This window comes from Lathyrus oleraceus, chromosome 6 (assembly GCF_024323335.1).
Source record: "Lathyrus oleraceus cultivar Zhongwan6 chromosome 6, CAAS_Psat_ZW6_1.0, whole genome shotgun sequence".
Classification (NCBI taxonomy): domain Eukaryota; kingdom Viridiplantae; phylum Streptophyta; class Magnoliopsida; order Fabales; family Fabaceae; genus Lathyrus; species Lathyrus oleraceus.
Genome location: NC_066584.1, coordinates 421,645,861 through 421,670,239, shown reverse-complemented (window position 1 = coordinate 421,670,239; position 24,379 = coordinate 421,645,861). Strand labels below are relative to the sequence as shown.

The 24,379-nt window shown below is 38.8% G+C and overlaps 1 protein-coding gene across 1 annotated transcript; it reads right to left on the bottom strand.

The window, feature by feature from the left end:
• Positions 1 to 8,865: 8,865 nt before the first annotated feature.
• On the bottom strand, positions 8,866 to 10,440 carry LOC127096027 (uncharacterized). Its single transcript, XM_051034653.1, has 2 exons — positions 9,320 to 10,440; positions 8,866 to 9,181 (listed from the first exon to the last, which is right to left on the bottom strand). The coding sequence occupies exons 1-2, from the start codon at positions 10,438 to 10,440 to the stop codon at positions 8,866 to 8,868; spliced, it is 1,437 nt and encodes a 478-aa protein (XP_050890610.1).
• Between the last annotated feature and the right edge of the window lie 13,939 nt (positions 10,441 to 24,379).

The window sequence follows — 24,379 nt, the reverse complement described above, 5'->3', positions numbered from 1 at the left end:
CACTTTCAAAAATCGATAGACTTAAGACACGTTTTAATGATGACTGGGGTATATGCTTTTCAATTTCTTGAACAATTACTTGATCTATTATCTTTATAGTGTGGCTTGTGCCAATATCATCTTTGTATTGCATTGTGTTCCTCACATATATTTTTAACTCTTCATGATAGACTTTGAAGGTCATTGTTGCTTCCTCGATGTCTATCATACACCGTCCTGTTTCCAAGAATGGTCTTCCCAATATGAGAGGAATCTCCTCATCTTCGGGCATTTCTAGAATGACGAAGTCAACTAGGAAAAAAAACTTGTCAATTTTTACAAGAACGTCTTCCACAATCCCATAGGGTCTCCTAACAGAGCGGTCCGCAAACTAAAGTGTCATTCGAGTATCTTGAACGGTGTCAATGCCTAATTTCTTATAGATGAATAGTGGCATCAAGCTTACACTTGCTCCTTAGTCAATCAGAGCCTTCTTGAATTTTCTATCACCAATAGTGCATGGAATAGTAACCGATCCCCTGTCTTTCTTTTTCACTAGGATTTTCATACCTTGGAGAATGGCACTGCATGTTTCAGTGAGGATGATTGGGTCTATATCAGTGGAACGCTTCTTGGAGATGATGTGTTTCATGAACTTGGCATATATTGACATTTGTTCCAATGCCTCAGAAAAAGGGATGTTTATTTCCAGCTTTTTGAACATTTCCAGGAACCTCTCGAAATTTTTTCATGTTGATCTTTCTTCTTCTATCTTGGAGGGTAAGGGAGTTTGATGACTGGTTTTGGAACCTTTTCTTTCTCCTTGACAAGTGGTAGTACCACTTCTTCATATTGGTCCTTGGTTTCCTTGATTATTAGATCCACTTCTAGCAATCCATCTTTCTCTATACTGTTTTCCTTGGTTGACTTTCCACTTCGGGTTATGACAGTGTTAACAGTGTTATATTCCCGCAGATTTGTTACCGTACCAATAGGTAGGGTACCCGGGGCTTTATAATTTGAAGCTAACTGTTGTGCTATTTGACCCATTTGGACTTCGAGATTTTTTATGGAGGCAGGGGTGTTTTCTGATTAGTCCTGGTTTCTTCTTGAAACTGCATTTTGTGGGTGGCTAATATTTCAATGGCGATTTCCCATTCATCCTTTTTAGGTGCCTGTTATTGTTGTTGATACTGAGTCTGATATTTCCATGTACCCTATTGCGGAACATTCCCTCTCTGATCTTTCCAAGAGAAATTCGGATGATTCTTCCAACCTGGGTTGTAAGTGATAGAGTAGGGATTATTCTGCTTTAAGAATTTGATCTCTTCAATTTGTTGGGGGGTAGCAGAGCAATAGACCGTGTGATGAGGTCCATTACAGATTTCACAAGTGCTAGCCTGAGCCGGTTGGACCGGAGCTATCTGTTGAGTACCTATATTCATAGCTTTCAACTTCTTGTCTACTTCGGCAGCAACTGTGTTTTCCAGGCGGACTTTATTTGTCTCTAATTTTAGATCAATCACCCCCTCTGGCTGACTAGTACACCTATCGTATAATTCTAGATGCTCATTGGCAGCTATTGCTTCAATAATCCTCTTAATACCAGTGGCTGTTGAGAAATTTGTTGAGCCACCAGCTGTTGTGTCAATCAATTGTTTTGTTTTTATTTCCATCCCATTAACGAACATCTGCATTTGTTCGGTCTGATCCATATTATGAGTTGAACACGTTACTAAGACCCTTTTGAATCTTTTATAGGAGTCTCCTAATGATTCACCATCCTTTTGTTTGAAATTAAGGATTTCATACTTTTTTCTCAGGAATACTGATGCTGAAAAGTACTCATTTAAGAATGCAATTTCCATCTCTTCCCATGATGTGATACTGCCGGCAGGAAGAGAATAGAACCACTCATCCGCATCTTCAACTAAAGTGAACGGAAACATTCTTAATTCTTTTTCTTCATCAGTATGACCATCAATTTTCAACGTTGTGCTCATGGTCAGAAATCTTTGCAGGTGTTTCTTGGCATCTTCATTAACCTTTCCGGTGAAAGGTTTTCTTTCCAATTGATTGATTGTGATAGGATGTAGTTGAAAATTCGTCACATTCACCGGTTGGTTGACAATGGTCAGTCGACCACCCGGTGCATTTGCACCTCCATAGTCACCTAGGAGTCTTCCCGGAGGTGGAGGAGGTGGAATTGGAGGAACTTCAGCCATTGGTTCTTTCACTTCTGAGTGATCAGAGGTACTTTCTTCTTTGTAATCCACTATTTGATATCTGCATCTTCGGTGAAGAGTTCTCTCGATCTCTGTCTGAAAAAGAAATTCAGCTGAGGATTCTCCTCGCATACACCAATTAGTAAATTATAAATGACATAAAAATAATTTTATTGCAAAGCAACAAAATTTTAATTGAATTTAAAATTAAACTTTATATTTTGGCAGTCCCCGGCAACAGCGCCAAAAAATTGATCGGGAAAATAGCAAGTGTATTATTTTGCCTTTTATAGTAATAATGGGGAAATTCCCCGAATGTCGATCTCAAGGACTGTACGTTAATATCGAGTTCAAATTATCATTCAATTAAACAAAACGTATTAATTTGATTTTTAGATGTAAAAGTATAAGAATAAAGGCAAAGGCAAATAAGAATGAAAATAAGGGTTTGCAGGGTAAAAGGAACAATTCCAGGGAAGGTGTATAATTTATCCCTGAAACAACTCTAAGTCATGATTGCATCAATAAATATAAATTACTACCAGTTCTCCAGGGTATTTTCTCCCAAGTCCTTGGTGAGAAAACCTTTAATCAATCTATCCTAATTTCTATGTCCATAGGCAATTAAGGTGAAGTTAAGTTTTATTATATCAAGAATACTCTGGTTCATACAGGGTATCCCTAGTCCTAGGTGATATCTACTGTAGAGTAACCGTATGAAAACCTTATCAATGGCGGTTCAGCCTAATTGATAATCACAAAACAATCTCGATTGGTCCGAAAGAGAAAGCATTAAATACATCAAAAGGTTACCGTAAACATAATATTATAAATGCAAATGTAAACTCAAATTCGTTAAATTCTAAATCAGGGACACCCCCTAGAATTGGGGGGTTTAGCTACTCATATTGTTCAAAACAAATGCAAGATAAAAATTACACATTACAAGTATTTGGATGACTTCGACCTTCAATCGCTTCCGGTCATGAAAACCTTCAGCTCTCCGAACTCCTCGCTCTCTGTAATACTTAATTGCTTGACAATATTGTGTTTTTCCTTGTTCCAAGATGATCTTTCCTTAGGCAGAAGGTCCTCTTTTATAATGAAAATTCCAAGCAACAGGTGGACATGTCTAAAAAAATCTCTCTAAAAGACCGATATTCAAAAGCCTGATAAAAATAGAAATTTTTTGGTCTTGGGCTGACACGGGTGGTTGTGTTAGTCTGCTGTTCTTGGTGACACGCCCATGGCCTCTTGGCACGGCTGGGGATGGTGCCTGACACGGCCCGTATCAGCTGACATGGGTGGCCGTGTCAGGCCACTGTTTTCCTTGCCACACCCCCTTTTTCCTGACACGGCCCGTGTTAGGTGACACGGTTGGCCGTGTCAGGCCTCCTGTATCGAGGTTTTCCACTCCTTTGCTTATAGGAATCTGGCATTGTCTTGCATTGAGTTTCCTGGTTCTTCTACTTGGACATGTCGGACAAAAACATAGCTATCCCACGAATAAAATCACGAAAATATAAATAAAATATAACAATGAATGGAAATGCTTAAATATTATACCGGAAGTAAAATTTCCTTGAAAAGTATTAAAAATGCTTGCACAGTGTCTCAAAATCCTCGGTTTCTTGTCGAATCAGTAACGAAAACTTAATGCAAATGGTGATTGATCAAGCATGCATTAATTAAATCATTTAAACTTTAAATTCACTTTATGGCATAGTCAAACTCATAAATGAAATCTCCTTAAAACATAAAAATATCAAACATGAAAGTGTATATTAACCCTCTAATCAAAAGAGAAGAAAAGAATTCCCAAACGTTCTCCGATGTTACATATCAGAGCACATAAACTACAATGCAGAAAGAAAAATGAAGAACAACCTCATGCCTTCCTCGGACTCTAAGCAACTACTAAGTTTCCTAATTACCTGTACTTCAAAGAGGAGCACAAACCACAACAACAAGAAAGGGGTGAGAAATCACAAACAATAATAACAGGCATATATTGCAAGGTAGCATATCAAATACAACATGTTCTACACAATATCATTCACAGTATATCACAATACATTCTCCCACCTAAACTCGTCAACCAATCACAACTCAATAATTATTCATATAACTCATTATGCAATGCAACTCGACTAATGCAACTCTATGCATATGCATGATCCCATTCTCTGAGCTTGAGACAATTCATTAGTCCCCTTTTTGAACTTGCAGACATGCCTCTTGACACAAATCAATGATGCACCTCCTCTATAAGCTCCAACCCCTTTCTTTGAGCTCGGCACAAGCCACTAGTCCCCTCTCTGAACTAGCAGACATGCCTCTTAACAAGACTCAATGATGCATGAGCATATTATTAAATCAATGCTTTAAGACTCCTCCTTGATCCTAATATAATGCATTGACAACTCTAGTAATCTCCTATTTGAATTACATCACAATTATAATCATAAAATGTACAACATAATATAATTCAGTGCAACACAAGTATACAATCATTCTCCTAATCCGGATTATTACTCATACTTGCAACAACACAATAGTCATAAATATGACCTCAAAACATAATGACATCATCACACTCTTATTTCATACGAAACATAATTCATCATACTCAACAATCAATCCATGTCCCGACATTACTAAATAACAACAAAGTGCAACAATTCAACAAATGTAAATTCATAAGCATTTATTCATGTTACTCCATCAAAACAACAACACATCGTCGTATAACCCTAACGACTCTCTAACCGATCATATTAGTCATCACAAACATTGTAATAGTACGTACATGATTATCATTCAAATAGTTCACTAAGCATCACCGTGAGATAGCTCTGTATTTTAGCTTACAAACACTTTGAACTGTTCCTCAATCTGAGTCATGAAACCAGAGGGCTGCTACGGCCTCCCGTAGCATGTGTTACAGCCCGTAGCAGAGCCCGGAAAACCCCAATTTTCTTGCGATTTTGTGCGACCGCCCTTGTTTTTCAGCCGTTCATTCGACCCTAAACCCCATCGTTTGACCTCTAACAGTTCCAAAACATACCATACATCATTGTACATGAAAATATATGTATTTTTATCATCTCTTAACATCTAACTCAGCAACACATCATTTATCTATGACTAACATGTAATTCACTCAATTCATCATGGATTCATAATAGCAACACATATAAGCACCATGTCCATCAACAATTTTCAGAAACTCATCATAAACCATTCATAAGAAGAAAAACATAAGACCCTTAAAAAGGTTATGGACTCCTCTACCGTACCCCTCATGCATAAGCCCTTATTGAAGGTTATTCTCCATCTTACCTTAGATTTCCAAAAATTGATGTTGAATTGGACAACTTCTATGAGTTGCCTCTTCAAATATCTATTTTTTTCTCTTTCTCTCCTTTTTGCCTCTTTTCTTCGTATGTTAGATGGTTTCTCTAAAATCTAGCTTTGTCCCTATTTTTAGAATATATGGTCCCCCATCACTTAGTTTAATTATGTATTTTTCCTAACTCATTACTAGCTTCTCTATTTTAACCACCTATTTTGTCCAATTCTCACAAATGGCTCAATTTTATCATTTTATTATTTATTTAATTATTTTGAATAAAGCATTATTTATTCTAATAATTTATAAACAACTAAGCAAAACTCTTACTCTCTCTATACCTCTATTCCGAAGATACTTACCCCCGCAATCACACAATAATAATTTGAAAAACACCAATTAATCAGATAAAATTCCAAATAATTCAATTAAATTAATTTATCAAATTTGGGGTGTTACAACTCTCCTCCACTTAGAAAAAATTTCACCCTAAAAAATTACCTTAAGCAAACAGAGTCAGATACGACTCCTTCATTTGGCTCTCTAGCTCTAAAGTCATGATTCCACCAGTAGGTCCTCCTCAAGATACCTTCACCAAGGTAATCTCTTTACCATAGAACTATTTCACTTTCCGATCCTCTATGTGCAAGGGTGATGCCTCAATTGTCAGGTTATCTCTCACTTTCACATCATCCACTTGGACCACATGAGACAGATCTAGAATATATATGCTCAATTGAGACACAGGAAACACATCATGAAGATTAACAAGCGACGATGGTAAATCAATTCGATGGGCTACCTCTCATATCCTCTACAAAAATATGGTATGGACCAGTGAAACACGGAGTGAGCTTTTGGGATTTCAAAGCTCAACCAACACCAGTTATTGCAGTAACTCCAAGAAACAATTGATCACCCTCTTGGAACTCAAGTGCTTTCCTCCTCTTGTCATGGTAACTCCTCTAGAGACTCTACAAAGCTCTCATATTCTTTTGAATCACTTTAATCTTCTATGTCTTCTGTTGGATAATCTCAAGTCCAATTACAACACTCTATCCCGATTCATAGCAACACAAAGATGTCATACACCTTCTACCATACAATGCTTCAAACGGTGTCATTCTGATACTCAAATGGAAACTGTTGTTGTAGGTAAACTCTATCAACGATAAAAATCCATCACAAGCACCTTCTTTCTCAAGCATGCAAATTCTCAAAAAGTCTTCTAAAGATTGGATAGTCATATCCGTCTTACCATTTGTCTGTGGGTGATAAGCGGAACTCAACCACAAATTCGTACTTAACGCTTTCCGCAAGCTCTCCCAGAACCTTGAAGTAAACTTTGGATCTCTATCTGATACGATACTAGAAGGAATACAATGCAGACTAACAATCTTCTCAATATACATCTCCACTAGTTTCTTTAATGTATAATTAAGTCTCATCAAAAGTAAATGAGCCGATTTAGTCAACCTATCGACGATGACCCAAATTGTATCACAACCCATTGCTATCCTTGGCAAACCAAACACAAAATCCATCAATTTTTTTCCTATTTCCACTCTAGAATAGACAATGGCTGCATCAAAGCTAACGACTTCTGATGCTCCGCCTTGGACTTCACACACTCAGCACACTCAGCAGATATAAACAAATGTGTTTCACCTGTATCAATAATAGTAACCAGAGGGATATTATTAATAAAGTAGGTACCTTGAATCAAGTTATTAGATGCAATAGTATTTGAAGGTAGAGAATAAAAAGAAAGGGGGGTTTGAATTGTTTTAGAAGAATAAAAACTTTTTCGAATTGAGACACACACAGAAACAAAAGAAATCAACACAAAATTTTATACTGGTTCGCTTGAAATTCAAAGTTACTCCAGTCCACCCGGCGAAGGTGATTTCGCCTTCAAAAAGGACTTAATCTACTAATCTTGAAAGATTACACAACCAACCGTCTAAGAGAATAATGATCCCTTAGCCCTCTCAAGTTTTCAGACTTCACAAGTCACTTGAGGAATTATCTTAGCAATAGTATGATTATAGTAATGAATAATGCTTTTAACAATAAGCAGATATTACACAAGATAAGAACAAGAAATACTCCCATGTTAGAGTAGTAGCTCGTGAGAGAGAAAATAATGATTGGCAGAAGTATTGTATTCTCGTGTGTTTCAGGTATTTTCTTTGGGTGGCATTCCATCCTTTATATAGGAGAGTGAGAAGACCGTTGGGTGATGTTGATGTCAGAATCTTGGGCATTGATGAATGATTAATGTCATTAATCTTCGTGTTCTTTCCAAAGCAATATTTACAGCGCCATAACATCCTTCTAAAAATAGTTTCTTACCATAAGCGAGTTTCTTCAAGTTTAAGCTTTCTGAATCAGAGGATCCTAGAGTCATATTCTTCATTAAGTGATGGCGACATCAGAGGATGCTTGTGGCTGTCTGTCTTCAGAGTTTCACTTTACTTGACTTTACCAGAGCGTACGTCTTCATATTCTAGAGTCATTCTTCCACCTCAGAGTTTCTGACTTCTTTAGTTTAGCTTGCACTTGTGTTTGATCAGAGTCAAAGCTTCTGGTTGCGTATCTTCTGAGTGGTATCTTAGCGCTTGATTTTGTATCTGATGATTGTCTATCTGTCTGTTTTGATTAGAGTCCTGCACACTTATAAATATTTCGTTAGGGTGCCATTTTTGTTTCATCCTTTGTTATCATCAAAATCTTAGAGATACATTGTAGAACTAAATTTGTTCTTACAATCTCCCCCTTTTTGATGATAACAAAAGAGGTCAGAGTGAAGATGAAACAATAAGTAATGTCTCAGAATCAGATAAGGATAAACGGACTCCCTCTGAGTTAGATCATCAGATTTATCAGAAGTTCTTACCGGACCTTCCTTGTATGGTAGTTGGTTTTGTACCTTAGTTGTTATCCTGCATAACTTTAGTTCTCATAAGTCATTAAGATATAAATGTTCGTAGTGCATTAGGAGGTTTAGATATGTATTTTCATCAGAGCTGTTATAGTTCTCCCCCTTTTTGTCAGACTCAAAAAGACATAGAAATTTAGGCAGGAAATGGATATTCATATATAAGAGAAAAACTGGTACAGATAGGCCGCAATGAAAGCATATATCAGAAAGCATAAGAAAGACATCAGAAGAAAACAACAAAAAGAAACAAGGAGCCTAAGTGCCTAAGGGTTTGGAGGCGGAGGCATCCTTTAGAGCAATTGAGTCAACAGGTTCTGAATGTTGTTGTTGACGGAGTTCTGGAGATCCAACCTTGCTCTTACAACTTATTGTTCTTTTTGCAGTTCTTCCCGAGTTTTCAAGACTAAAGGGGAAAAACCATAGTTAGATTGCTCCCCCTGATTCAGAGCATTAGCACTGGCCTTTGCAGCTTCCTTTGCAGTAATGTGTGTTGCCTCTTCAGCTTCGGCTTTTGCTTTTGCCTCAGCTTCAGCCGCAGCAGCAGCAGCTTCAACAACAGCCTTCTCTTTAGCTTCTTTGATTCGTTGCTCTTCTTCCAAGAGAGATCTCTCTTCTGTTTCCTTCCTGGCCTTTTCCTCAGCCTCTCTGACCAAGCGAGCCTGTAGCCTTACTCCAGTATCTCTGATAAAGTCGTTGCGGACTTGTTCAGAGAGGCCTTTCAGTTTGAAGGCCTCAGCGGTCATCCATCTGATCAATCTATTCTAGTGGATCCTCACTGCAAAGGGATCATCACTGATGCTAGAGTTGATAGACAGAGACTTGATCTTCTCCACTGAAGACTCTGCAAATAAAGTTATTGCTTCTTCTAATGTGGGGAAGGTTGTTTCCGATTCAGGGTTAGAGGATGGGGAGGATGGTGGAATTGGGTAGGTGTCAACGGGATTTGGAGGAGTGATGATGTCTTCAGAGGTTGGTAGTGGGGGAATATCAGAGGGAAGTGGTGTCGTTTGTGCAGGTGATGGACTAGGTTGATATTTAGAGGGTGAAGGTGCTGGTTGTTCAGGAGGTGGTGTTTGTGGTTGTTCAGATGGAGGTGGATTTTGTTGTTCAAAGGGTGGAGAGGTGACTTCACGTTCAGGTTCAGGTTGTGCTGGCTGTTGTGAGGCCAGAGCATGTGCCTGAAGTTGAGCTAGAGTGGGGGATTGGGGGTCAGAGGGTTCGTTGTATGATGAGAGAATGTAGTATGGTGGGGATGAAGGTGAGGAAGATGATGGTGAGGTGGTTTCATTCAACATTTCTGCTTCAGAAACGGGTAGGGTAGTGGTTGCGAGATTAAATTTGAGAGATGGTGGGTTAGAAGTTCTGGTGGTGGAGGGAGGTGTTTCTGATTGGGTGTAGATGGGAGTGGTTTGGGAAAGAGAATAAGCAATAGGCTTTAATTTAACAGAGCGAGAGGGAGGCAGAGACTTACTTGGAGAATCATCCAGAGGGACTGGATGTCTTGACCCAGAAGCATCTCCCAATTTAGCCTTTTTGTCCTTCTTTGACTTTTCAGAAGGCTCTCGCATCCTCTTCATGAAGTTTGGTGGATGCTTAGGCAGCCAGTCCATGGAGAACTCAGAAATATCCACCCATTGGCTTGCAAGGTCTTTCAGATAGAGAGCCACTACTTCTGGAGGGTCAATCTTTGAGAAAAGATAGAGACCGTTGGGAATCTTCCTATGATCCTTGAGTGGTTCCCAGGAAGTGTCTAGAGTTGGTTTAGCTCTGACTTGCTCAATCACCCCCATACTCTTTAGATTCTGAGCATTCAGAGGTCTTCTAGTGTCAACAATGACATCCTCCATCAGATTGTGTCGGATCAGGTGATCCACCAATCCATTCTCAATCAGAAAATCCGAGATAAGTCTTCCTAGAGGAATGTAGGTTCCGGGCTTCATATTGTTTCAGGTATCCTTGATAAAATCTCTGAGATACTTGAAGAGCAGCGCTAGTAGATTCAGTTTCAGCCCTTTGTGGATGCAATAAAGGATGCACTTCTGATCCGTGTTGATGTAGTCAGAAGAGTTTGATGCAGGGCGGTGATGGATGGTGCCCAGGATGATCTTCAGCCAGACGCGAGATTATGATGAAGTTCTTTGTTCTTGGAGTGTTTTCCCTCAGTGTTCTGTTGAAAGATGGTGAGGGCTATTTCCTGGGATAAATACTTTTCCCTAGGATTAATGTTGTAGATTCTTCTTCCCCCCGTCTTTTCCATGTTCATAAGGGAGGCTATTGACGTCTCAGTGATGACTATTTTGACTCCCAGAACGTGAGAGACGATATAGTGATCATCTGAGTCTGGGAAGCGCGAGAACTCCTTTACCAGATAGCTGTACACCGGACCGTAGAGTATATGAAAGTAGGTTTCCCACCCTTGCATTCTTAACTGCTCGGTGAGGTTTATGCCATTTCGCTTCATATTATCGAAATCCACCAACTATTCGCACAGTACCTCAAGCTTCTCAAATGGCGTTGCAAGGTGAGTGTGAGGTTCATGATCAAGAATGTATGGTGGGTTGAAACGACACCAGTGGTTGTAGTTGTTTGTTGAGGAGAAATGGATATTTGATCAGTTGATTCCATCTATTATGAGTAGTTGTAGACTGATTGTTGTTAAGCATCCATGAAGGAATTGTTAAAATGGTTTGAAGGATGAAGAACTTTCTTGAAGTTGATAAAAAACTTGATGAAGATGATGAACTGAGAGAGAGAGAGAGAGAGAGAGGGTTTGTGTAGGGCATGAGTGTAAAAGTGTGAGTCTGTGATGAGTGAAAAGTATAAATACCCAAATAAATGCATGCAAAACAATAGTGTTTGAGGTAGCTTAAAAGTTATGAAATTAATGATGCACGTTATCCAAGTTTACACGCTTAGGGGAGAAATGATTACAGCCTATGATGGAGGTTTAATCCCCAAATCAGCACATTGCTCAAGGAGATCTCAAGGGTCTGTCTCTTGATTTCTGCTAGACAGTTGTCTAGAAGATCCAAAGTCAGACGCATGATACCTCACGTGTTGATTTATCTGATCTTCAGGAATACCAAATGATTGGATCGTGAGGATTTCTTATTCAGATAACTCCTAACTGGTAGAAGTATCAGAGTCAGATCCAGATACCAAATGTTTATTTCAGAGCCTTATTTTGCTATTTTAGAGAAGCACATTTGATTTATTCTGGGAAATTTTCAATTTCTAAAATTTTCAGAATAAAAGAGAATCTATCTTCAGCGAGGGTTTTAGTGAAAATGTCAGCCCATTGATGGTCTGTATCAATAAATTTTAATGATATTACCCCTTTCTGAACATAGTCTCTAATGAAATGATGTTTTATTTCTATGTGCTTAGCTCTGGAATGCAAGATAGGGTTCTTACTTAAACATATTGTGTAACACCCTTCTAAAATACCCCAAAAGTTTAATTAAAATAACAACATATATCAATCAGAGTAAATATGCAATTAAGGGTGTCACACAATTACTTCACACCATTCACCATGATAACTGTCATGCTCTTTTATTAATTCAAAACATAAAGCATTTGCACAATACGCAGCGGATAGAGATTAAATCAATCATGCAAAACATGTAGCATATTACATGTAAACTGGTTCATAACCAACAATAAAACATTTAAAACATCTCATCCCGATGTTACATCTACCAGAGCATGACCCACTAAGGAACTACACTAGACTTCAAGCACTAGCTCCTACTCAATCACTGCTCGTTACCTGAAAAATATTTGTAAGGGTGAGTTCCTCAATCGATATAATAAGCATTATAAAATACCATGCAATGTTAAGTAATTTAACACATTTCATCACCCTAATCATAACACACATTCAGTAACGGCACATCAACTCAAACATCATACTCAACACCAACATAAAGCACACGTATAATCTCAATTCATACTCAACACCAACACAAAACACACGTATAATATTGGAATACATCCATTCATATTATACGCCATACATACATTATACAATGAGACTCCATGCATGCGGTACCGACTATTCGTGAACATATAGTTCAACTTCACCGACCAAATCCAGGTACGGCTACCAAGCTCACTAGTCCCACTCATTTGAGACCTAGTGACTCACATCACTAATTCCTCACCATGGGAATTAGCTACCACCCCAAGGGCCATGCTATGCACGCTAATCACCTAGCATGCAAACATCAACAACAATCCAAAATGACTAACATCACTAACTCCTCACCATGGGAATTAGCTACCACCATAAAGGCCACATTATGCTATGCCAAATCACCTAGCATGCAACATCATTAACAACAATCCACAATGGACATATGCTCACACTCTAAGCCATAAAACAGTCCATTCACCAACACATGCATAATATATACATTCACAACATTATGCATATTTTCACACATCATCAGCACATGTATCAAAACATCATATCATGTCAAATAATTAATCACAGTATTAGCACACTCCACTAATACCTATACTGCTCAAAACAGCGGGAATTAATCCCTATTACATCTCACGCCAATATAGGCCAAACACCAATTATGCACACATTATTCAAATATTAATTTTTCACTTTTCCAACAGTGTTAACCGGTTAACGCCCTGGGTTAACCGGTTAACGCAGACCAAAACACGCTTCCTGGCCAAATTTAACAGTGTTAACCGGTTAACGCCCTGGGTTAACCGGTTAACGCAGACAGAACAGCAATTTCTCAGAAATCACAACAGTGTTAACCGGTTAACGCCCTGGGTTAACCGGTTAACGCAAGCAAAACAGCAATATTTCATAGTTCCTAACAGTGTTAACCGGTTAACACCCTGGGTTAACCGGTTAACGCAAGACAGAAAGCTGTTCCTGCGCTAACACAAAGCAGAATGCAGAATTCTCCGCATTTTCCGCCGTTGGAGGACTTCCGGACCTCCGATTCCGATTCCGTAAAAAGTTATACGTTCGAGAAATCACAACTCACACAAATACAGATTCAATTACAGCTTTAACACAGTTTATTCATCACAATTTTTCAGCACTCATCATCCCAATTAGGGTCAATTCAACGGCTTATCACTACCCATTACATGTTAATCCATAATACCCATTAAACGACGATAAACCCCCCTTACCTGAGTTAATCCGGCGAATCTTCAAGCTTCAAGCTTTCTCTTCTCCAACCTTCTTCCTCTTGCTCTGCCTCTTTGCCCTTTTTCTCTTTTCAGCCGCTTCTCTGTTTTCACGTGAAAACTCTTTTTACCAAAAAATGGAACTCTTTTTCCTTATTTCCAACTTATATATTTTCCAATAATTATTATTCCAATAATAATAATAATAATAATAATCCAATAATTCCAATTATTTAATTAAATTAATAAATATAATATTAACTTAAATTAAATAATTATCTTATTTTTATCGGGGTGTTACAACTCTCCCCCACTAAAAGAGTTTTCGTCCTCGAAAACATACCTCAAGCGAATAACTCCGGATAGGACTCCTTCATCTGACTCTCAAGTTCCCAAGTCACATTGCCACCTGCTGGTCCTCCCCAAGCTACCTTTACCAAAGCAATCTCTTTACCCCGCAACTGCTTCAACTCTCGATCCTCGATCCTCATAGGTGATGTTTCAACTGTCAGGTTATCTCTCACCTGTACATCATCTACTGTGACCACATGCGACGGATCAGGAATGTACCTCCTCAACTGAGACACATGAAAAACCTCATGCAAATTCGCAAGTGACGGCGGTAAAGCGATACGATAGGCTACCTCCCCTATCCTCTCCAAAATCTGATAAGGACCAATAAATCGAGGTGTCAACTTCTTCGACTTCAAAGCTCGACCAACCCCAGTTATCGGAGTAACACGAAGAAACACATGATCTCCCTCTTGAAATTCAAGTGACTTCCTCCTCTTGTCGTGATAACTCTTCTGACGACTCTGAGCAATTCTCATCTTCTCCTGAATCATCTTAATCTTTTCCGTAGTCTGTTGAACAATCTCCGATCCAACCACAGCACTCTCACCGGACTCATACCAACATAAAGGCGTCCGACATCTCCTACCATACAAAGCTTCAAACGGTGTCATACCAATGCTCGAATGAAAACTATTGTTGTAGGGAAACTCAATCAAAGGTAAGTAACAATCCCAAGCACCTCCCTTTTCCAAAACACAAGCCCTCAAAGGATCCTCTAGTGACTGAATCGTCCTCTCAGTCTGACCATCAATCTGCGGATGATATGCAGAACTCAATCTCAGCTTAGTTCCCAAAGCCCTCTGCAAACCTTCCCAGAACTTCGATGTAAATCTAGGATCTCTGTCCGAAACAATACTCGACGGAATACCATGCAAACTTACAATCTTCTCAATATACAACTCGGCTAATCTCTCTAACGGATAATCCATTCTGATCGGAATGAAATGAGCCGATTTTGTCAATCTGTCGACAATCACCCAAATAGCTTCAAAATTCTTAATTGTCCTCGGTAAACCAGAAACAAAATCCATACTGATATTATCCCACTTCCACTCTGGAATAGCCAACGGTTGCATTAACCCAGACGACTTCTGATGCTCAATCTTTGACTTCTGACAAGTCAAACAAGAATAAACAAAACTCGCAATTTCTCTCTTCATTCCCGGCCACCAAAATAACTTTTTCAAATCATGATACATCTTCGTAGCTCCAGGATGAATACTCAGGCCACTACGATGTCCTTCCTCAAGAATACTCTTCTTAAGTTCGGTAACATCCGGAATACACACCCGATTACCAAATTTCAAAACACCATTCTCATCAACTCTGAATTCACCACCTTGACCTTGATTTACTAAAGTCAACTTATCAACCAAAAGCACATCGGATTTCTGACCCTCTCTAATCTCATCCAGAATACCACTCGTTAACTTCAACATTCCCAATTTAACACTATTGTGAGTACTCTCACACACCAAACTCAAGTCTCTAAACTGCTCAATTAAATCCAATTCCTTAACCATTAACATAGACATATGCAATGATTTCCGACTCAATGCATCAGCCACTACGTTTGCTTTACCCGGATGGTAATTCAAACCAAAGTCATAATCCTTCAGAAACTCTAACCATCTCCTCTGTCTCATATTCAGCTCTTTCTGATCAAACAAATACTTTAAACTTTTATGGTCACTGAAAACTTCAAATCTTGACCCGTACAAGTAATGCCTCCATAACTTCAGAACAAATACCACGGCTGCCAACTCTAAATCGTGTGTCGGATAGTTCCTCTCATGAACCCTCAGTGTTCTCAAAGCATAAGCTATAACCTGCTTGTTCTGCATCAACACACCACCCAAACCCAACAATGACGCATCACAGAAAACCTCAAATAGTTCTGACGGACTCGGTAATATCAGAATAGGAGCAGTAGTTAACCTTCTCTTTAACTCTTGGAAACCTTCTTCACATTTTGAGTCCCAAACAAACGCTTGCCCCTTTCTAGTCAACATCGTCAACGGTAACGCCAACTTAGAAAATCCCTTAATGAACTTCCTATAATAACCAGCCAAACCAAGGAAACTTCGAATCTCAGCAACAGACTTCGGAGCTTCCCACTGAGATACCGCTTCTATCTTAGAAGGATCAACAGCAACACCACCTCTTGAAATCACATGACCAAGAAAACTAACTTCTTCTAACCAACAACACCGATGCACCCCACGGTGACACACTCGGACGAATAAATTTCTTATCCAACAGATCTTCCAACTGACTCTTCAACTCAGTTAACTCAACAGCAGACATACGGTACGGAGCCATCGACACCGGCCTAGTACCAGGTACCAAATCAATCGAGAACTCAACTTCACGCTCTGGCGGTAATTTGTTCACTTCTTCAGGAAACGCATCAGGAAAATCACACACCACGGCTAGATTGCAATTCACCAGTTTATCTTTAGCCTCCAAAGTCGCTAACAACATAAACAACTCTGCCCCATCTGCTACTGCCTCATTCACCCGCCTTGCAGATAGAAACAAACTCTTTCCTTCCTCAATCTCAGGAAAGATCACAGTTTTATCAAAACAATTGATATAGACTCGGTTAAACACCAACCAGTTCATACCCAGAATAACATCAATCTGCACAAGTGGAAGACACACTAGGTCCATCCCAAAGTCTCTACCAAAAATACTCAAAGGACAATTTAAACAAACTGAAGTAGTAGTCACTGAACCCTTCGCAGGAGTATCAATCACCATACTTCCATGCATCTCAGATATCTCTAATTTAAGTTTCACAGCACAATCCAAAGATATAAAGGAATGAGTTGCACCTGTGTCAATAATAGCTACAAGAGGAAAGCCATTAATATAACACGTACCTCGGATCAAATGATCATCTGCAGAAGTCCCAGAACCCGATAAAGCAAAAACCTTGCCTCCCGACTGGTTCTCTTTCTTCGGCTTAGGACACTGTGGACTGATATGACCCACTTCTCCACAGTTGAAACAAGTCACAGTCTTCAACCGGCACTCTGCAGCCAAGTGACCACCTTTGCCACATTTGAAACACTTCCTCGCAGCACTGGCACACTCATGGACATGATGTCCAGCCTGACCACATCTGTAACACTTAGCAGGGGCACTAGAGTCTCCCCCACTAGGCCTCTTCATCCCACTCTGTCTCTGAAAACCTTTGCCAACTGCATACGGTTTTCCATCGTCATTCTGATTCTTGCCTTTCCTATCAACCCTCTGCTGATAGCTTTCCGCTCTGGCCTTGGTATCCTGTTCAAACATTCTGCAACAGTCGACCAAATTAGAAAACACTCTAATCCGCTGATACCCAATAGCCTGCTTGATCTCGGGACGTAACCCGTTCTCAAACCTCACGCATTTTGAAAATTCTCCAGTAGCCTCATCATAGGGAGTGTAATACTTCGACAGCTCTGTGAACTTAGCAGCATACTCAGTAACAGACCGGTTGCCTTGCTTCAATTCTAAGAACTCTATCTCTCTCCTTCCTCTGACATCCTCTGGAAGGTACTTCCTCAGAAATCTCTCTCTGAACACCGCCCAAGTGACCTCAGCACTCCTGGCAGCTTCCAACTCAGTGCGGGTAGCAACCCACCAATCATCTGCTTCCTCTGACAGCATATGCGTACCGAACCTGACCTTCTGGTTATCGGCACACTCAGTCACTCGGAAGATCCTCTCGATCTCCTTCAACCACTTCTGAGCACCATCTGGATCGTATGCTCCCTTGAACATTGGAGGATTGTTCTTCTGGAACTCACTCAGTTGACGAGCAGCTCCCATTCCCACAACATTCGGATTTCCCCAAGTACTCCAGCTAGCATACCCAGAGCCTCAGCAATCGCAGCATCGTCTCTACTTCTTCCAGCCATCTCTATTCTGAGAACCCAACAAGATAAAACAATAAGTACTGATAGGGTTATACAACACCTATCCCGTACAGGGGAAACAAAATAATTACGACTCGACTCGACCGACTATGCTCTGATACCACTAATGTAACACCCTTCTAAAATACCCCAAAAGTTTAATTAAAATAACAACATATATCAATCAGAGTAAATATGCAATTAAGGGTGTCACACAATTACTTCACACCATTCACCATGATAACTGTCATGCTCTTTTATTAATTCAAAACATAAAGCATTTGCACAATACGCAGCGGATAGAGATTAAATCAATCATGCAAAACATGTAGCATATTACATGTAAACTGGTTCACAACCAACAATAAAACATTTAAAACATCTCATCCCGATGTTACATCTACCAGAGCATGACCCACTAAGGAACTACACTAGACTTCAAGCACTAGCTCCTACTCAATCACTGCTCGTTACCTGAAAAATAGTTGTAAGGGTGAGTTCCTCAATCGATATAATAAGCATTATAAAATATCATGCAATGTTAAGTAATTTAACACATTTCATCACCCTAATCATAACACACATTCAGTAACGGCACATCAACTCAAACATCATACTCAACACCAACATAAAGCATACGTATAATCTCAATTCATACTCAACACCAACACAAAACACACGTATAATATTGGAATACATCCATTCATATTATACGCCATACATACATTATGCAATGAGACTCCATGCATGCGGTACCGACTATTCGTGAACATATAGTTCAACTTCACCGACCAAATCCAGGTACGGCTACCAAGCTCACTAGTCCCACTCATTTGAGACCTAGTGACTCACATCACTAATTCCTCACCATGGGAATTAGCTACCACCCCAAGGGCCATGCTATGCACGCTAATCACCTAGCATGCAAACATCAACAACAGTCCAAAATGACTAACATCACTAATTCCTCACCATGGGAATTAGCTACCACCATAAAGGCCACATTATGCTATGCCAAATCACCTAGCATGCAACATCATTAACAACAATCCACAATGGACATATGCTCACACTCTAAGCCATAAAACAGTCCATTCACCAATATATGCATAATATATACATTCACAACATTATGCATATTTTCACACATCATCAGCACATGTATCAAAACATCATATCATGTCAAATAATTAATCACAGTATTAGCACACTCCACTAATACCTATACTGCTCAAAACAGCGGGAATTAATCCCTATTACATCTCACGCCAATATAGGCCAAACACCAATTATGCACACATTATTCAAATATTAATTTTTCACTTTTCCAACAGTGTTAACCGGTTAACGCCCTGGGTTAACCGGTTAACGCAGACCAAAACACGCTTCCTGGCCAAATTTAACAGTGTTAACCGGTTAACGCCCTGGGTTAACCGGTTAACGCAGACAGAACAGCAATTTCTCAGAAATCACAACAGTGTTAACCGGTTAACGCCCTGGGTTAACCAGTTAACGCAAGCAAAACAGCAATGTTTCATAGTTCCTAACAGTGTTAACCGGTTAACACCCTGGGTTAACCGGTTAACGCAAGACAGAAAGCTGTTCCTGCGCTAACACAAAGCAGAATGCAGAATTCTCCGCATTTTCCGCCGTTGGAGGACTTCCGGACCTCCGATTCCGATTCCGTAAAAAGTTATACGTTCGAGAAATCACAACTCACACAAATACAGATTCAATTACAGCTTTAACACAGTTTATTCATCACAATTTTTCAGCACTCATCATCCCAATTAGGGTCAATTCAACGGCTTATCACTACCCATTACATGTTAATCCATAATACCCATTAAACGACGATAAACCCCCCTTACCTGAGTTAATCCGGCGAATCTTCAAGCTTCAAGCTTTCTCTTCTCCAACCTTCTTCCTCTTGCTCTGCCTGTTTGCCCTTTTTCTCTTTTCAGCCGCTTCTCTGTTTTCACGTGAAAACTCTTTTTACCAAAAAATGGAACTCTTTTTCCTTATTTCCAACTTATATATTTTCCAATAATTATTATTCCAATAATAATAATAATAATAATAATCCAATAATTCCAATTATTTAATTAAATTAATAAATATAATATTAACTTAAATTAAATAATTATCTTATTTTTATCGGGGTGTTACATATTGCAGCAGTATTATCACAGAAGATAGGAACGTTACTCTCAAAGATCAGAAGGTCTTCTAGTTGATTTTTCATCTAGAGCATCTAAGTAGTGCAGAGTGAAGTTGATATATATTCTGCTTCTGCAGTAGTCAAGGCGATGGTTGACTGTCTTTTGTTGGCCCACGATATGAGATTATTTCCCAAGAACTGACAGTTCCCAAATGTACTTTTGCGTTCCATTTTGTCCCCTTCATAATCTGCATCGCAATAACCAGAGAGCCTATACTTTGATGTTTTCTCATACATCAGGCCAAGGTTAGGGGTTCCTTTCAAATACCTTAGGATTCTTTTAACAACTGTTAAGTGAGATTCCCTAGGATCTGATTGGAATCTGGCATAAAGACATACACTAAAAACAATATCAGGGTGTGTAGCCATCAGATAGAGAAGAGAGCCTATCATACCACGATAGAGCTTCTGACAAACCTTTTGACTAGTTTCTTCTTTCTCCATAGTGCAAGTTGGATGCATGGGTGTCTTAGCAGGTTTGCATTCTTCCATTTCTAGTTTATTTAGAATGTCTTTTATGCAATTACTTTGATATACATAGGTAGCTTTTGAAGCTTGATTGATTTGAATTCCCAAAAAGAACTTTAGTTCTTGCATTAGGCTCATTTCAAATTTTGCCTGCTTTAGCTCAGAGAATTCTTGACACACAGAGGGGTTAGCTGAACCAAAAATAATGTCATAAACATATATCTGGCATATCATGAGATCATTTCTAATGTTTTTACAGGAGAGCGTAGAGTCAACCTTTCCTCTAATGAAGTCATGTTCTAGGAGAAAGTTGCTTAATCTTTCATACCAAGCTCTAGGAGCTTGTTTTAGTCCATACAGTGATTTCTTTAGTTTAAAAACGTGTTCTGGACATTTAGAATTTTCAAAACCTGGAGGTTGATTGACATACACTTCTTCTGATATATAACCATTAAGGAATGTGCTTTTGACATCCATCTGATATAGTTTGATGGATTGATTTACAGCAAACGAAACAAGTAAGCGAATAGATTCTAACTTGACGACTGAAGCAAAGGTTTCATTGTAGTCAATGCCTTCTTGTTGACTATAACCTTATGCCACCAGTCGTGCTTTGTTTCTGACTACTTCTCCTTTTTCGTTCAGTTTGTTTATGAATACCCATCTTGTTCCAATAACATGAGTTCCTTTAGGCTTTGGGGCAAGATCCGAGACATCATTCTTTGAGAATTGATCCAGTTCTTCTTTCATTGCCAGAACCCATCCATTGTCTTGAAGTTCCTCATCACAGTAAGTAGGCTCGATTAGAGATACTAATCCTAGAGGAGTTTCTTCAGATACTTTGAATGTTGACCTAGTTGTAACAGGTTCATCCCTGTTTCCCAGAATCAAATCTTCATAGATGTTAGGGAGACTTCTTGATCTTTTCTGGATAGTTGAAACTTCAGTTGTATCTGGACTTTGTTTCTTAGATTCTTCTGATGCTTTAGTCTTTTCGTTAGAGCCTACAAGAGTTATCTCCAAATCTGCAAGTTTCTCAACTAGCTTTGACTTTTCAGGGTCAAGCTTATCATCAAATCTAACATGTATTGATTCTTCCACAGTTTTGGTTTTTGTGTTGTATACTCTATATCCCTCAGAGCATTCTGAGTATCCTAACATAATACCTTTTTGTGCTTTTGAATCAAACTTGCTCAGATGTTCTTTAGTATTGAGAATAAAACAAGAGCATCCAAAAGGATGGAAATAAGAAATGTTGGGTTTTCTTCTCTTACACAGTTCATAGGGAGTCTTTTCTAGAACAAGTCTTATAGAGATTCTATTCTGAATATAACACGATGTATTTACTACTTCAGCCCAAAAGTGTTTAGCCACATTTGTTTCATTGATCATGGTTCTGGCCATTTCTTAGAGTGTCCTATTCTTCCTTTCTACAACTCCATTTTATTGTGGAGTTCTAGGGCAGGAGAAATCATGGGATATTCCATTAGAGTCAAACAGTTCTTCAAAGAACTTATTTTTGAATTCGCCACCATGATCACTTCTGACTCTGATAATTTTAGAGTCAAATTCATTTTGCACTTTAGAACAGAAGCTAGTGAATATAGAGTGAGACTCACTTTTGTGCTTTAGGAATTTTACCCATGTCCAGCGACTAAAATCCTCAACAATGACTAGTCCATACTTATTTCCATTGACAGATGCTGTCTTAACAGGCCCAAAAAGGTCAGTGTGAAGAAGTTCCAGAGGCTTCGAGGTGGAAACAACATTTTTCTTTTTAAAAGATGTTTTAGAAAATTTTACTTTCTGACATGCCTAACACAAAGCTTCTGAAGAAAACTTCAGCTTAGGTAGACCTTTGACTAACTCGAGTTTATTTAGCTAAGAAAGTTTTCTCATGCTAATCTGGCCCAAGCGTCTATGTCATACCCATTTCTGTTCGTGAACAGACATCAAGCATTTTACATTTTTCTCTTTTAGATCTGAAAGATTTATTTTGTAAATGTTGTTTTTCCTCTTGCCAGTGAATAGAATTGTTCCATTGTTCTGATTAATTGCTTTACATGTTTTTTGATTGATGATTACATCATAACCGTTATCACTTAATTAGCTTATTGATAACATGTTATGCATTAATCCTTCTACGTAGAGAACATCAGATATAGAGGGAAGAGTTCCATCACCAATAGTTACGGAGCCTATGATTCTTCCTTTTTGATTTCCTCATAAACATACAAAGCCAACATCTTTAAGTTCTAGGCTTTGGAACATGTACTTTCTTCCCGTCATGTATCGCGAGCATCCAGAGTCCAGGTACCGTGATTGGTGTCTTAACTCTGTTGCATAAGATATCTGCAACATAAACAATTTTATCCTTTACTACCCAGAATATTTTGGGTCCTTTGTGATTAGTTTTCTCAGAGTTTCTTAGAACTTTGGGTTTTCTTGCATTATCAAAATGTTGTGCTTGTGCATGTGTGTAGTGATAAGAAAAAGGAGATTGGGGTTTGTCATCTGTCGAAGTTTTATCTTTACTAGGATCATACCCTATTCCTCTTTTATTATTCTGACCGACTCCATAAATCATGGATGCCATTCTGCTTCTTTCTATCCCATTTTTCATAAATTTTTTAAAAGATTTTTCATATTTATATATCATTGTGTTAGAAGTTTGTGGGGCTTGAGATAAAGCTTCTTCAAGTTTTAAACATTGTTTATTTGTGGAGTCTCTTTCTTTTGTCAGAGTTAGATTTTCATCTTTTAGTTCTGAAATTATCATCTCAAGCTTATCACATTCTTCGAAGGTTCCTTCAAGAACCCTTTTTAGTGCTTTAAATTTTTGTTTAAGTTTTTGATATAAGTTCAAAGATTCAGAAAGGCATGATTCAAGGTTAGAGCGAGAAAGATCAGAAAATACCTCTTCAGGATCAGATTCTCCATCTGATGTGTTTCCAGAGGTGGTAGCCATGAATGCAACATTTTCCTATTCTTCAGAGTCTGATTCAAAGGAATCAGATCCACTGTCGTCCCAGGTGGCCATCAGTCCCTTTTTGGTCTTGAAGGAGCTTTTCTTGAAACTTTCTCTTCTGGAGCCTTCCTTCTTCAGCTTTGGACATTCGTTTCTGTAATGACATGTTTCCTTACATTCATAACATGTTATTTCTTTATTAGATTTACCTCTGGAAGTTGATTCTGAGCGATCTCCCTTGGGTCTTGGTCTTCTAAAGTTATTATTCCTTTTTCTCCATAGTTATTTTACTCTTCTGGTCAGAAGGGATAACTCTTCTTCATTATCAGAGTCTTCCTTTTCAGAGTCTTCATTGTCTTCCTCTTCAACTTGGAAGGCTTTGTTCCTTTCTGCTTTGCGTCTTTTAGATCTGGACTTTAGTGCTACAAATTTGATCTTCTTTTGAGGCTCATCTTCCTCAAGTTCTATCTCGTGACTTCTGAGTGAACTAACAAGTTCTTCAAGGCTGATATTGTTCAGATCCTTTGACAATTTTAATGATGTGACCATGGGCCTCCACTTCTTTGGCAAGCTTCTGACTATCTTTTTGACATGATCTGCAGTTGTGTAGCCTTTGTCCAAAACCTCGAGTCCTGCAATTAAAGTTTGAAATCTAGAAAACATTACCTCTATAGCTTCATCGTCCTCCATCTTGAAGGCTTCGTACTTCTGAATTAGAGCCAGAGCCTTTGTCTATTTGACTTGATAATTTCCTTCGTGAGTCATCCTTAGGGAGTCAAGTATTTCTTTAGTTG